The sequence below is a fragment of the Dreissena polymorpha genome, chromosome 3 (assembly GCF_020536995.1).
Source record: "Dreissena polymorpha isolate Duluth1 chromosome 3, UMN_Dpol_1.0, whole genome shotgun sequence".
Lineage (NCBI taxonomy): Eukaryota > Metazoa > Mollusca > Bivalvia > Myida > Dreissenidae > Dreissena > Dreissena polymorpha.
In genome coordinates this window covers 112,319,844-112,334,006 of record NC_068357.1, presented here as the reverse complement: position 1 = coordinate 112,334,006, position 14,163 = coordinate 112,319,844, and the positions used below count along the sequence as shown (strand labels likewise).

At 34.1% G+C, this 14,163-nt stretch overlaps 1 protein-coding gene across 1 annotated transcript; it reads left to right on the top strand.

The window, feature by feature from the left end:
- The first annotated feature begins 810 nt into the window (after window positions 1–810).
- Window positions 811–11,806, top strand: LOC127871058 (uncharacterized). Its single transcript, XM_052413685.1, has 4 exons — window positions 811–1,001; window positions 8,455–8,509; window positions 10,726–10,827; window positions 11,396–11,806. Exons 1-4 carry the CDS (start codon window positions 873–875, stop codon window positions 11,467–11,469), a joined length of 360 nt encoding a protein of 119 aa, XP_052269645.1. The 5' UTR covers window positions 811–872; the 3' UTR covers window positions 11,470–11,806.
- Window positions 11,807–14,163: the final 2,357 nt, after the last annotated feature.

Here is a 14,163-nt window from a genome sequence, read left to right as displayed (position 1 = left end):
TATATATATATATATATATATATATATATATATATATATATATTTGATAGTGAAAAAAAAAATCTTCAGAAAAGTTGATTTTTCGTTATAATATGATTATTTATCATTCAAAATGATGTTTTCACTACTAAATGTCATAGCCACACGCTAACCACCTGTGATAATAATCACCAATTAATGAAAAAAATTGTTTTTACATAAGCACTACAGCGTACATAATGCAATATTTATAACACGTAATCATCAATTGTGTTACCTTTCATTACAATATTTTCAAACCACATCGAACAACAAAAGACAAACATCAACTGTAGGGATAGGGATCGGGGGCGATAAGAAATATCGGACGGGGTGGATCGAAATATGCCTCGTGGTTTCATATAGGCTATATACTCTCTAAAAACACATCATATTTTACTTGAAGCCATGTTTTACACGTTAGACTGGTGTTCTTGTTTATCTCTTGGAGATATTGGAAGGGAAATAATAGGTGTTCACTAGTAAATCCCTGACGTTTGATAAAGTTAGTCTAAAGTACAAATTTGCACTGAAAAAGGTTACATTCCACTAGAAAATGGCCGGAAAATTTAAGGTGCAAAAACAGTCGATTTTGATTTGAGTCAAGTTCTTTATTGGTTTGATCATGACATATCTTTGTATTGCTTAAATCGAGTCAGCCTAGTATAAACTTACAGAGAAGGTTTTGTTACGGGGTCTCTTTGAGCAAAAATTTGCATTTATTTTCGCTTAAAGTTGTCGCTTTTGCATTAAATTATATAGGAAAATCATTTAGTATATTGTGACCTCAACGTGGGATTTTGTCGAGGCAGTGGATTGGGTTGTCACCGGGTTAACCTCCACAAATCCCCAAAATGAGTGTTCCAGACAAGTTTGGAAAGATAGACATGTGGAAAAAAATAGGTCTGACATGGCATTGTCAGACGGGTGGCCCAAATCCAATGACTCAGTTGCCACCCAGAAAACCAACAGTCCTAATTCGGGTGAGTTGTAGCACATGCCGGGGGAGACATAGTGGGTGGGGTAACATGGGTAAGGTCAGCTGTTAGTCTTATTTATAAGACGCGCAAAGAATTTAGAGATACTTTTTATATGGGCTAAATTCTTTGGAACGTCTTATCGGGGAAAAGTCAAAAAACTGTTGGAAACCAGAAAGTTTAAATTTTCATCGATTTGCGTAAAATTGCAAAATAACATTACCAACTCATTCAGTTTTAGTTCAGAAGTCCATTTTTACCTCAAATATCGTGGAATTGAATTTGGAAAGGCATAAATTCTTCAGTTAAACTTCTGCTTAAATCGCAAACCAATCACTGACTTGTAGCCATGTCATGAAACTGATTTGAATATGAACCTATCAGAAGAAGGCATTACGGTGTAACGTGTAAGCGTAATTTTATTTAACATGAGCTTTTAACACCGACTTTTACCTAACTAGATCTAGTATGCTAATCTTTGTCGATTTAATAAGCATATGTTCAAAACAGATATGGTGCAGTTTCTATTCACTGTTCTAAGTTTCAGCAAGTTTTTATGCATGTCTTTTTCGCACCTCTGTCTGTGTTGTTTTATTTACTTACATCCTACGTTGCATAGGAGGACGGTATACTGTATGATCTGTATCAAAATTATTTGTGTACAGTATAAAGATGTAACTTATTTCAGAACTTTTTAATTGTCAATTTAGAAAAAAAAACAATGCTAAATTAATCCAGAAAAGTATAACATCGGTTTACTTTGTAACGCTCTGCACCACAACTGACGAAAGCAAACTGTATGCGTAATTTTATTTAACATGAGCTTTTAACACCGACTTTTACCTAACTAGATCTAGTATGCTAATCTTTGTCGATTTAATAAGCATATGTTCAAAACAGATATGGTGCAGTTTCTATTCACTGTTCTAAGTTTCAGCAAGTTTTTATGCATGTCTTTTTCGCACCTCTGTCTGTGTTGTTTTATTTACTTACATCCTACGTTACATAGGAGGACGGTATACTGTATGATCTGTATCAAAATTATTTGTGTACAGTATAAAGATGTAACTTATTTCAGAACTTTTTAATTGTCAATTTAGAAAAAAAAACAATGCTAAATTAATCCAGAAAAGTATAACATCGGTTTACTTTGTAACGCTCTGCACCACAACTGACGAAAGCAAACTGTATTTTACGCTGTTTCTTATCCCACTTTAAACCAGATGCTTTACATCGAGGTCGTGTTATCAATTTATATCTACACAGCGAGCGAATCGAGAGATATTGAAAATTTGAATAGTGGTTGGATTAAAATTGATCAGGCGTGCAAAATTCAAAGTGTCATTAAATAATTTCTACGGAACATTATCGAGAAATGAATTATCTACACAGGTATGTAAATATTATTGCAATCCGTTGATATTAAGTGTCTTATATTGGGGCTTGAATGTTGCGCACAAAATCCTTGCGCAACAATATAGACAAAGAACTAAAAATTCCCACCATTATTTTGGTCTTTCCCCCTTTGTACGCTCCAAATATTACCCATATAAAAAGTAGCTTATATTTAAGAGCGTCAAAAATTTGGACTTGGTCAGCTGTTAGCTGAAATAATTCGTGTTCAGAATAAATCTGAGCCAAGAGTCTGCCAAAGCAAAAATCATCGAAAGACTCTAAGGCGGCAATTTATATTGACTAGGTCAGCTGTATAATTATTAGTGGTTTCTCGGGTAACCCGGTTTCTCCCGGTGACCTATTATCGACTTATAAAGAAACAAGTAACATAAATTCTGCATTAATGCAACAACAAACGATTTACCTTCAATGATTTATTAAATTCACTGTACAACCCAAAGTGGATAGTTCCATAAACACTGACAATAAAATCCACAAAGCGCAGGGACAGATCCAGGATTTCTGTTTCTTAAGCTCCATGATTTAAGTGATTTTGAAGGCTTTGAAAACCACTTCCCGAGCATGTCACGCCTTGTGTACTTTCATCTAAGTACCTTCTTATAATGTCAAAAAGTGCATTGTTTATACGTAATACAAAAGTATATAGCCAGAAGAAATGATATTATAAAGAACACACTGACAGTAATCAGGCTAGTTGAAAATGCAGCAGGGAGGGGTAGAACATAAAAAACCAGGGCTTTTCACCTTTATATAACAGGGGCCAAAATTAAGCTACATTTTCTTTCTATTTCTCAACACAACAACTGTATATTCAATTGTATTTCTGTGTCAATTTATATTTAATATCCCCAATCGATACGAAACTGAGTAATAGAAGTTAAATCAATCCAGTCGTTTTATGCGAATAATCGAATATTCGATTGATTGTATTTGCGAAAATTCAAATACCTTCAGAGGTATTCGATGCCATCCCTAGAATAAAGCCTATACTTCTTCCTACAAGGCTTATGGGTGGCCTTAAAAACAAAAAAAAAGAAATATCAGCTTAATTTTCAAGTTCTAAAAAACGCACAAAAAGCTATTTTGGCAACTTTCAATGGGAATTTTATTGTCCCATTTGGGAAAAATATATACTTTTTACCATTAGGAATGGGTTCCACTACTGGGCACTGGTCACAAAATATATAAAATTCAATGATGGGATATAATTGGTGCTAAGAAAATATGGTTTAGGCTAATCGATTTTAATTCACACGTTTTAACTGATTTAAATGCATTGTTTTAAAAAAATCTTCAGGCGTTCCAATGGAGTAAACATCCATTATTATTTTCCTACAACTTTGAATGTCTACAAACAAATCTCGCTACTACCGGTAGTCACGTGACATAAAATCCCCGAATCTCGGGTAGTCACAAATTTAGTGGAGTCGACGATATGGAGTGTTTAACTGAAAATGGAGAGTACTGGCATAAGGCCAACAAAACTTCAAAATTTGATTGAATCATCAGAATGCACATATTGTTTTCAAACTGAAACAATAATTAAACTTTAATAATTTTTATAAATTACAATTCAACATGTTTCTGTTTTATCTGTCATTCTTGTTTTGAGCAACATTGACACATAAAAGTTCTCATGAATTGAAATAAACACAAACTTTTGCCATTTGTTCAAATAAATTTTGGCATATATGTTACTATTTAAAGATTTTATGAAATAAGTTTCCAATAAGGCAATGTGTATAATTCGTCATGTTACCTTTTTAGCTCACCTGAGCACAACGTGCTCATGGTGAGCTTTTGTGATCGCCTTTTGTCCGTTGTCCGTCGTGCATTGTCCGATGTCAACATTTGCCTTGTTCACTCTCTAGAGGCCACATTTATTGTCCAATCTTCATGCAATTTGGTCAGAAGATTGGTTTCAATGATATCTTGGATGAGTTTGAAAATGGTTACGTTTGCTTGAAAAACATGGCTGCCTAGAGGCGGGGCATTTTTCCTTTTATGGCTATACATGTATATGGCTATAGTAAAACCTTGTTAACACTCTAGAGGCCACATTTATTTTCAGATCTTCATGAAACTTGCTCAGAAGATTTGTCCCACTGATACATTTGATGAGGACAAAAATGGTAACCTTTGCTTAAAAAACATGGCTGCCAAGGGGCGGGGCATTTTTCCATATATGGCTATTTATGGCTATACTAAAATCTTGTTAACATTCTAGAAGCCACATTTATTGTCCAATCTTAGCGAAACTTGGTCAGAAGATTCATCCCAATAATATCTTGGATGTGTTCGAAAATGATGCCGGTTGGTTGAAAAACATGGCCGCCAGGGGGCGGGGCATTTTTCCTTTTATGGCTTTAGTAAAACCTTAACACTCTAGAGGCCACATTTATTGTCCAATCTTGATGAAATATGGTCAGAAGATTTGTCTTAATGATATCTTGGATGAGTTCAAAAATGGTTACGTTTGCTTGAATAACATGGCTGCCAAGGGGCGGGGAATTTTTCCTTATATGGCTATATAAGGCTATAGTAAAATCTTGTTAACACTCTAGAGGCCACATTTATAGTCCGATCTTCATGAAACTCGGTTGGAAGATTAATTCCAATAATATCTTGGACGAGTTAAAAAATAATGCCGGTTGGTCGAAAAACATGGCCACCACAGGGGCGGGGCTATTTTCCTTATATGGCTGTATATGGCTATAGCAAAATCTTGTTAACACTCTGGAGGTCACAATTATTTTCTGATCATCATGAAACTTGGTCAGAAGATTTGTCCCAATGATATCTTGGATGAGTTCGATAATGTTTTTGGTTGCTTTAAAAACATGGCCACCAGGGGCGGGGCATTTTTCCTTATATGGCTATATATGGCTGTAGTAAAACCTTGTTAACACTCTAGAGGCCATATTTATTGTCCAATCTTAATGAAATTTGGTCAGAAGATTGGTCTCAATGATATCTTGGATGAGTTCGAAAATAATTATGTTTGCTTGAAAAAATGGCTTCCAAGGGGCAGGGCATTTTTCTTTATATGGCTATAGTGAAATCTTGTTAACACTCTAGAGGCCACATTTACTGTCCGATCTTCATGAAACTTGGTCAGAAGATTCATCCCGATAATATCTTGGATGAGTTCAAAAATGATGCCGGTTGGTTGGAAAACATGGCTGCCAGGGGGCCGGGCATTTTTCCTTATAAAGCTATAGTAAAACCTTGTTAACACTCTAGAGTCCACATTTATTTTCCAATCTTTGTGAAACTTGGTCAGAAGATTTGTCCTAATAATATCTTGTTATCTCAGGTGAGCGACTTTGGGCCTTTCAGGCCCTCTTGTTTACTTATTTTGGTAGTAATGTTACTGAAACAAAATACCTGGAGCGCATGCATGTGACATCATCACAAGAGCCTCATTCTTAAAATTCCTAAACTGTGGTAAATAGGTCCCGCTTGATAAAAGGTCTCAGTATGATATATTAAAATGTTTATAAATTATCCATTAATAAGTTACGCAAGTTTGTTTAACTACATTTATCAATCTTACTTAAACTAAAAAAAATAAAATTCATCCTTATAACATGAATTTAACATTCTATTGTCCCCTTATATAAATATTTTAACCTAAAATGCACATTGAAGCAGATGACACCATTGAGTCAGTGTAAACACAACACGCTTATATCATATTTGCTATTGAGTATTCTCCCTTTGGTGTGATATGACAGGAATGTATAATTATGCAATTCATGCAAAAGACAAACAAATCTTACAGAGCTGGTAAATAAACATGGATTTCATGGGAATTAAATAATTCTTTGATGGTAAATTGTTGTCAGATTTTTAGCATTGGCTCGGATATTCTGTTGTTTTCTTATATCACTGGAATTATGTCAATGGAGGGTTCTTTGGTCTGCTTGTCTGACGAGTGTTACACTGTGCAGTGTGTAATGGTATATAGTTGATAAAACAGAAATGAAAAATCATAACCCTAATTACTTTAAAGTTTTCAGACACTAAAAATAATAAAAAAATATGTAAGACAAAAAGATATTCAAAATATGGATGTCTGAAAACTTAGAGACAATCAATGCAGGAGTTTTAGAGTCACAAACCATGTTGGATTGATCATGATGATCGGATACTGGTATCAGGGATTTTTGTCCTTTATAAAGTAGTGGGGGGAAAAAACAGCAAAGTTCCAAATTGCTGTCCCAAAAATTCCCGATTGAAGGAGGCCCAAACAAATCATTATTTGTCATTTAAATAAATAACATGCAAGATTTAGTTTCCCTATGTAGGTCTATTGCATGAACTAAAGTAAATATTATATTGACAACACTAAGTTATCTGTTTTGAAGTATTTGAATTGCTGGGTATGCATCAATTGTTTTATTATTAGCATATGCTTGTAAAATACCAGCTGTAAAGTATTCTTTACTTGGCACTTCAAGCTGTTGGGGGAAACCAGTGTCTATACAGATATATATATTATAGTTATTTACCAATAAAGGTAAATGTAATGGTCCATTGGGGCTTGCCCTAAGAATTCATCTGTCAGGTTTTATTTATTTTATCCGATTGTAAATACGCATGATCAAAGTGTGAACAGGTATGGGGTCCCAGGGTGATATGGGTATTGAAATCCGAAATTTGCTTCTATATAAATGCATATAGATTTGAAAGTATCAGTAACAAAATGAGTATGATAAATTTCATTCTTGTATGTAAATGGGTATCAAAAAGTTAATTTCATATATGAAATTTACAAATAAACATATAATAGCAAATTCAATAAGTATACTGTATTGATATGATAGAGATTAAAATTCTAGTATGACATGTGTTCACTTTATCAAATTCTAGTATTGAAGTGGGTCCAGTTTATCAAAATTGTTGTATTGAAATTGGTCCACTTTCTCAATGGTATCGTATACAAATGGGTCTGCTTTTTCAAAAATCTTGTATCAAAATGGGTCTACTTTATCAGAGTTCTGGTATAAAAATGGGTCACATTTCGGAAGTCTCAGCGTGACACCCCCACCCTATAATTGGGGAGTGTAATCCCCCAACGGGTATGGGATAAGCGCACTATGGCAACGTTCTGGTAAAAAAAGCATTTAAAAATAAACAGTCCGAAAATTTTGAGTCATTACCATATGATGAACAAAATCCTGTATGTCCACGAATTTAGAGTCATAAAAATAATTATTTTGCTCAAAATAGAGGAGTCTGAAAATTGAGTGTAAAAAAAACTTGTTGAAGATGTTTTAACAAGAGATTTAAACATCTGTTGAAGGTCCAAAAGAAACAACATAAATTGCTAAAAAAATCTGTATATATTTATTAATAAACATGTATTCAGAGTGCATTTTTTTTATACACATTGTATGTTCCATTCTCAGCAAGTATTTTCCAAAAGATCGAAAATGTTTTGCATTGTATATAATGGATTGAGGATTCCATATTTTTTAGGTAACCATGTATATATAATTTGTATACTATATGTAACATAATGATATTTAATAGACAACACACATCTAAGATATGAATCAGCTGCTGATGTTTTTGGTTCATATAAGTGAAAACCTAATTGAATAATTTAAGTCATGCATAATGAGACTTTGGTTTGTGCACTGACTCAGCAATTTTTTTGTGCAGAATTGGGAATAGTAATGGTACCAGCCCTATTGGAAAAATCATGCCGGAAAAAACCTAAAATTGGGAAAATTCATGTTGTGAAGTCTTCAAATTAATAACTAAATGTTGTCAAGTTGTTTATATTTTATTTACTTAGGTTCAAGCCTAAGAGCTCCGTACGGAAACTCAATAAATATTTTTTTTTCAAGTAATTGTTTTTGGTTTACCTTCAATTGTGAATTTTTTCCTAATTCGGAAAGAAGAAAAAATCACTGTGACTGCATCAGCTATAGCCTTCTTTTTTAGCATTATGACAACTCCAAAATTTAGACCAGTTATTTTGAATACCCAGTTAGTGTAAAATCCTACCATTCAAAATGTGTTTCATTTGCAGGGAACCCGCTGGATATTCCTCATATCTGGAATATTCTATGGAGCCACGAGATTATGTAAGTTTTTTGCATGAAATTCTCATTATCAACATAAAACATGTGAAATGCTAGTTTTAAAGTTTTATGGCAAATATTAATCATAAAACTGCAATAATTTTATTGAGTATTCAGGTATATTGTTTCTTTCTAAATAAAAACATTTCGTTTCATTTCGCATCCATGACAGTTTACCTAACATTAGGTGATAATAAAGTCTGTTAACTATTAACCCTTTAACTTTAAGATTGGTTTTTTGACCCATGTGTAGTCCCTCAGAAAGTTACTCTTAAGTAAAGACCTGTCTTACTGCCACAGATTCAAGTTTGTAAGGTTTTATCTCCAACCTTTACATACTGATGCCAAGGCAAGCAAACAGCATAAAACCTGAACAGACTGCGAGTTACTTGCAGGCTGTTCTGGTTTAATGCTGTTTGAACATAGACATTTTGACTTTACTGTCTGTGTGGTAAAGGGTTAAATAAAATAATGATTAGTTTTCTGCGAGATACTTTCAATAAAGCAATAGTTAATTTACTTGGGTAATCGCTAGTGATGTCTGCATTGTAATTCAGGAGAATTGTATTGATAGTCAGGAATGTTAATATATATATACTGACATACCAAATATCTACCTTATATATATACTTACATACCAAATAACTACCTATATATTTTTAAGCAAGCATACTTGTATGATTTTGAGTCACGATATTGGTAATGTTTTCAAAACAAGCAGTTTTATATGGTTCTTCTTAAATGTTTTTGTTATAATGTATTATACAAACTTGAAAAAATCTGGTGTTTGAATGTATTAAAAAAGTTGGCAAACTTGAATGGGTGAATTCATAAATGCTTTGTAATCTTGATTATTACATGTATTATTATCCTATAAGAGATGCAATTCTTCGCATTTTAGGAGTTTGGAAAATGTTCTCTATAAACTGATTGTTTACTTTTGCCCCAAGGCGTTTTGACTCACTGTAGTCAATCCAGTTCTTTTTCGATCAAAAGTTGAAATTTATCAAGCCTCTGTTCACCTAGTTGTAAATTTTCAGTCGGAACGACCCAAATGTGTGGTCGTGCCTAGTCTTTACACCACTATTAAACTATTAAACAATCCATGTTGCCCATAGGACAAAATGGGTAGGGGATGTTTAACTGAATGCATTTTTATGTCCCCCACTATAGTAGTGAGGGACATATTGTTTTTGCCCTGTCTGTTGGTTGGTTGGTTTGCGCCAACTTTAACATTTTACAATAACTTTTGCTATATTGAAGATGGCAACTTCATACTTGGCATGCATGTGTATCTCATGAAGCTGCACATTTTGAGTGGTGAAAGGTCAAGGTCATCCTTCAAGGTCAGAGGTCAAATATATGTGGCCAAAATCACTCATTTTATGAATACTTTTGCAATATTAAAGATAGCAACTTGATATTTGGCATGCATGTGTATCTCATGAAGCTGCACATTTTGAGTGGTGAAAGGTCAAGGTCATCCTTCAAGGTCAGAGGTCAAATATATGTGGCCCAAATCGCTTATTTTATGAAAACTTTTGCAATATTGAAGATAGCAACTTGATATTTGGCATGCATGTGTATCTCATGGAGCTGCACATTTTGAGTGGTGAAAGGTCAAGGTCATCCTTCAAGGTCAGAGGTCAAATATTTGTGGCTCAAATCGCTCATTTTATGAATACTTTTGCAATATTGAAGATAGCAACTTGATATTTGGCATGCATGTGTATCTCATGGAGCTGCACATTTTGAGTGGTGAAAGGTCAAGGTCATCCTTCAAGGTCAAATATATGGGTCCACTTCTGCAATATTGAAGCTAGCAATTTTATATTTGAAATGCGGGTGTATCTCAAGGAGCTGCACATTTTGAGTGGTGAAGGGTCAAGGTCATCCTTCAAGGTCAAACGTCATATAGGGGACATTGTGTTTCACAAACTCATCTTGTTTAAATTTCCCTTTGAAATATATTAAATATTTGCATGAATTTTGAAAAGTCCTTGAACATGATTTTAACTTAAATTTTGCTACTGTGCAAGGGTTAATTTTGAGTTTTCACAATAAAAGGAAGTAATTTCCAAGCAAGGTCACCTTAGTATGGGAGAGGGCTATATTTTGTCATTTCAGGACTTCACAATTATTTGTGTTTAGAACTTTGAAAAAGTCATACAGACTTTCGTATAGACTGCAACAAACTTATCACGCGTTTACATTTTCAGCTTTCCTGACCAAGAGGGAGAAGCCAATTACTGAGCTTCATGAAACTCTAGAAGCATTCGCTCATGAACGTCGCAAAGCCTACAGGAGGGAATTTGACGACCGTAAGTCCGGTGTTTATTTCCTGTTGTGAGTGAATTGGTGGATGAGCCTTTTTATTGTGAAAATTAGTGTTGTATATATTATTTGGTGAATCTGACTGTTCAATTTGTTTTACATATGTATGCATCCATCCATTAGCTTATTGTGTCAAATACACTGTAACTTCCACAATACAGGTTTGAAAATAGCTTGTGTTTCGTGTATGTGCGATTGAACTTTTACTCATTGACAAGTTCTAGGAGTTTGTATAACTTAAAAAGTATAACTGATAAGTGTTGTAAATAACTACATATATCTAAATTAGCATTTGGTGTTTTGGGGATTATTATTTGCATATGCAGAGTTTTGAGATAAAAGTTGCATGGTGGTTTGTCTGTGACCTGAACCTTTCTTAATATTTTTTAGCATTTTGGGTGAAATTTGTTTTTTTTATTGAGAAAAAAAATTCATCAATTACATCAGTTTTAAGGCCAAACTTCAAGAATCATGCTTTAAATATTTTTTCTGTTAACGGCTCATTTTATTGAAGAAAAAAGCAATGTGTTGTAAGTATTTTTTGTATCATTACAGAGGAGATGCTCGCTCTCTATTATGACGTGATAGGAGTAGACAAGGCCGACGATCCCACTCAAAAGAAGCACTAGGATACAGGATCCCAGTCATGATCCCATTAAACTGTTGAGACTCATCTCTGTTGGACCATCAGACATACGTTTGAAATATGAATCTGTATTTTACCATCTGATCTGGTGTGCGTGGATATGAAATTGTGATTCTAAGAAAACTAAGAAAGAATATTTTACTCGTTATGATTATTAGAAAAAGGTGTTTACATGTATGATAATAGAATTGAAATACTTGCATGTTATTTAACATCTGGAATGATTATGCCCTTTTTATGGTGTCTAAATACATTCAAATGTGTGTGATGAAAAGTTGTTTGATTTATTGTGTATTAAATAGTAACCATTACAATTATTATGTCTGGCTTCTTCTTGTTTATTCATATAATTTAAATGAATTTTAATGTGACCAGGTTTAAGGTTTATTTTGTATAGAAATAATCTACAATGATGTCCTTTAAGGTATTTATAGCTTTTGTATATTGTCCTTTTTTAAAAGAGTCCATTTGTAATTTTATGTATCTTTAATTATGCCCCCCCTTCAAAGAAGAGGGGGAATATTGTTTTGCTGGATGTCGGTTGGTCTGAAGGTAGACCAGTTCGTTTCCAATCAATAACTCGGCAACAAATTGACCGATTGGCTTGATACTTCACATGTGCATTGGCCTTGGACAGCAGATGACCCCTATTGAAATTGGGGTAACTAGGTCAAAGGTCACTGTCACATTAAGTATGAAAAGCGTTTTGGATCAAAAACTCGTCAACTAATTGACCGATTGGCTTGATACTTCACCTGTGCATTGACCTTCGACAGTAGATGACCCCTATTGAAATTGTGGTTACTAGGTCAAAGGTCAAGGTCACTGTCACAATAAGTTTGAAAATCGTTTATGATCAACAACTTGTCAACAAATTTACCGATTTGCTTGATACTTCCCATGTGCATTGGCCTTGGACGGTAGATGACTCCTATTAAAATTGGGGTCATGAGGTCAAAGGTCAAGGTCACTGTCACAATAGGTGTGAGAATTGTTTCTGATGAATAACTTTTGAATAAATTGAACGATTGGCTTGATACTTAAAATATGCTTTGGCCTAGGACAGTAGATGACCCCTATTGAAATTGGGGTCACTTGTTGAAGTAGTTCAAAGCCCTGTTTTGGGGCATATGTTTCTGACCGTGGAACCCTTGTTATTCATGGGTCTAAAGTGGTATGATAAAGTGATGTATTATGCTCTAACCACCACTGCTACCAAAGCCAGCATATTCGTTGAATTGATATCCTTGCCAAATAAATTTTGTTTATGGATGGGTGCAAATCTCTTGATATAGGGTAATATTTATGATCCTTAAAAAAATATTAAGTGTAGGGTTATTGTTTTTATGCAATGCAATTCTCCTCATTGATATCTTTTCATCCATTAAGTTTCATATTGAATTCTTGCAGCTTATGTGAGATATCAGTCAGGTTTTTTATGAAACACTTTAAGAAACTTAGCAGCTTTTGTTGTGAGAGTCAATCTCAATGACTTACAGATGAAGTGTGAGTTTATGAGCTCTTGTTCAAGAATGATGTTAGGGTTTTTATTCAAACTTGATGAGTGTACCAGTATTCCTCCTATAGCCCAAGACTCTAGTCTGAACTTTGTCTAAATGAGTCGTGTTCTGATAAAACTGGGCATAATGCATGTGCGAAAAGTGTCGTCCCAGATTAACCTGTGCAGTCCGCACAGGCTAATCAGGGACAACACTTTCCGCTTTTATGACATTTTTCTTTTAAATGAAGTCTCTTTGTAGCAAAAATCCAATAAAGGCGGAAAGTGTTGTCCCTGATTAGCCTGTGTAGACTGCACAGGCTAATCTGGGACGACACTTGACGCACATGCATTATGCCCAGTTTTCTCACAACGCGACCCAAATAATGGGCAATTTTAGACGTAGACATTGACATATAAATGTATGGCAGTTCGAGTTTTTTGTACGTTTGTTATCTCAGGCTTGACAGATATTACTCAAACTTATAACATGTATTTCCCATTTTGAACTTATGCCAAGTTTGACTACTCAAGTTTAAATTTGATAAAGTACGGTCAATTTTATACTTAGATACTTATATATCATAAATAAGCAGGTTACAGTTTTTTGGTAAGCTAATTTATCAGGAATGGCTGAAGGGATTTCACTTAAATTTATAACATTTGTTCCCCATGCTGAAATGATGATGTAGGCCAAGTTTGAGAACTAGAGTGTGAAATGTATATGCATTTCTGCACATTGAAATTTTACATGTAGTCTTAACCTTATATTTGATGCCTTGCCCCCCCCCCTGAAATATTTGTGTGTGTCACTATTACAGTTACTAGAATAGCAGTTAACCTGCTTACACTTTTCCTGAGGTTTTAAACCAGTGCTAAGTGCACAGGTAATGCCATTTACAGTTCTAGTGATGTCTCTGCATCTAGATAAATTAAATATAACATATCATTAAAAAGTATTGACATGGGTGTTTTGACAATTTGTATCTGTCGAGTCGCTTGGGGGAAGTCATATTGCATGAGATGCGTAAGTAGAGAAATGAACGATTTTCTATATACATTGTGGCTTTTTAATATTTAAAGTTTACAAAAACAACAGCAACAATTTGATGTCAATATAAGTGTCAAATGCCCTTGCGTTTTTTTATTAAAAAAGTGTGTTGTTGAACTACAAAGTAA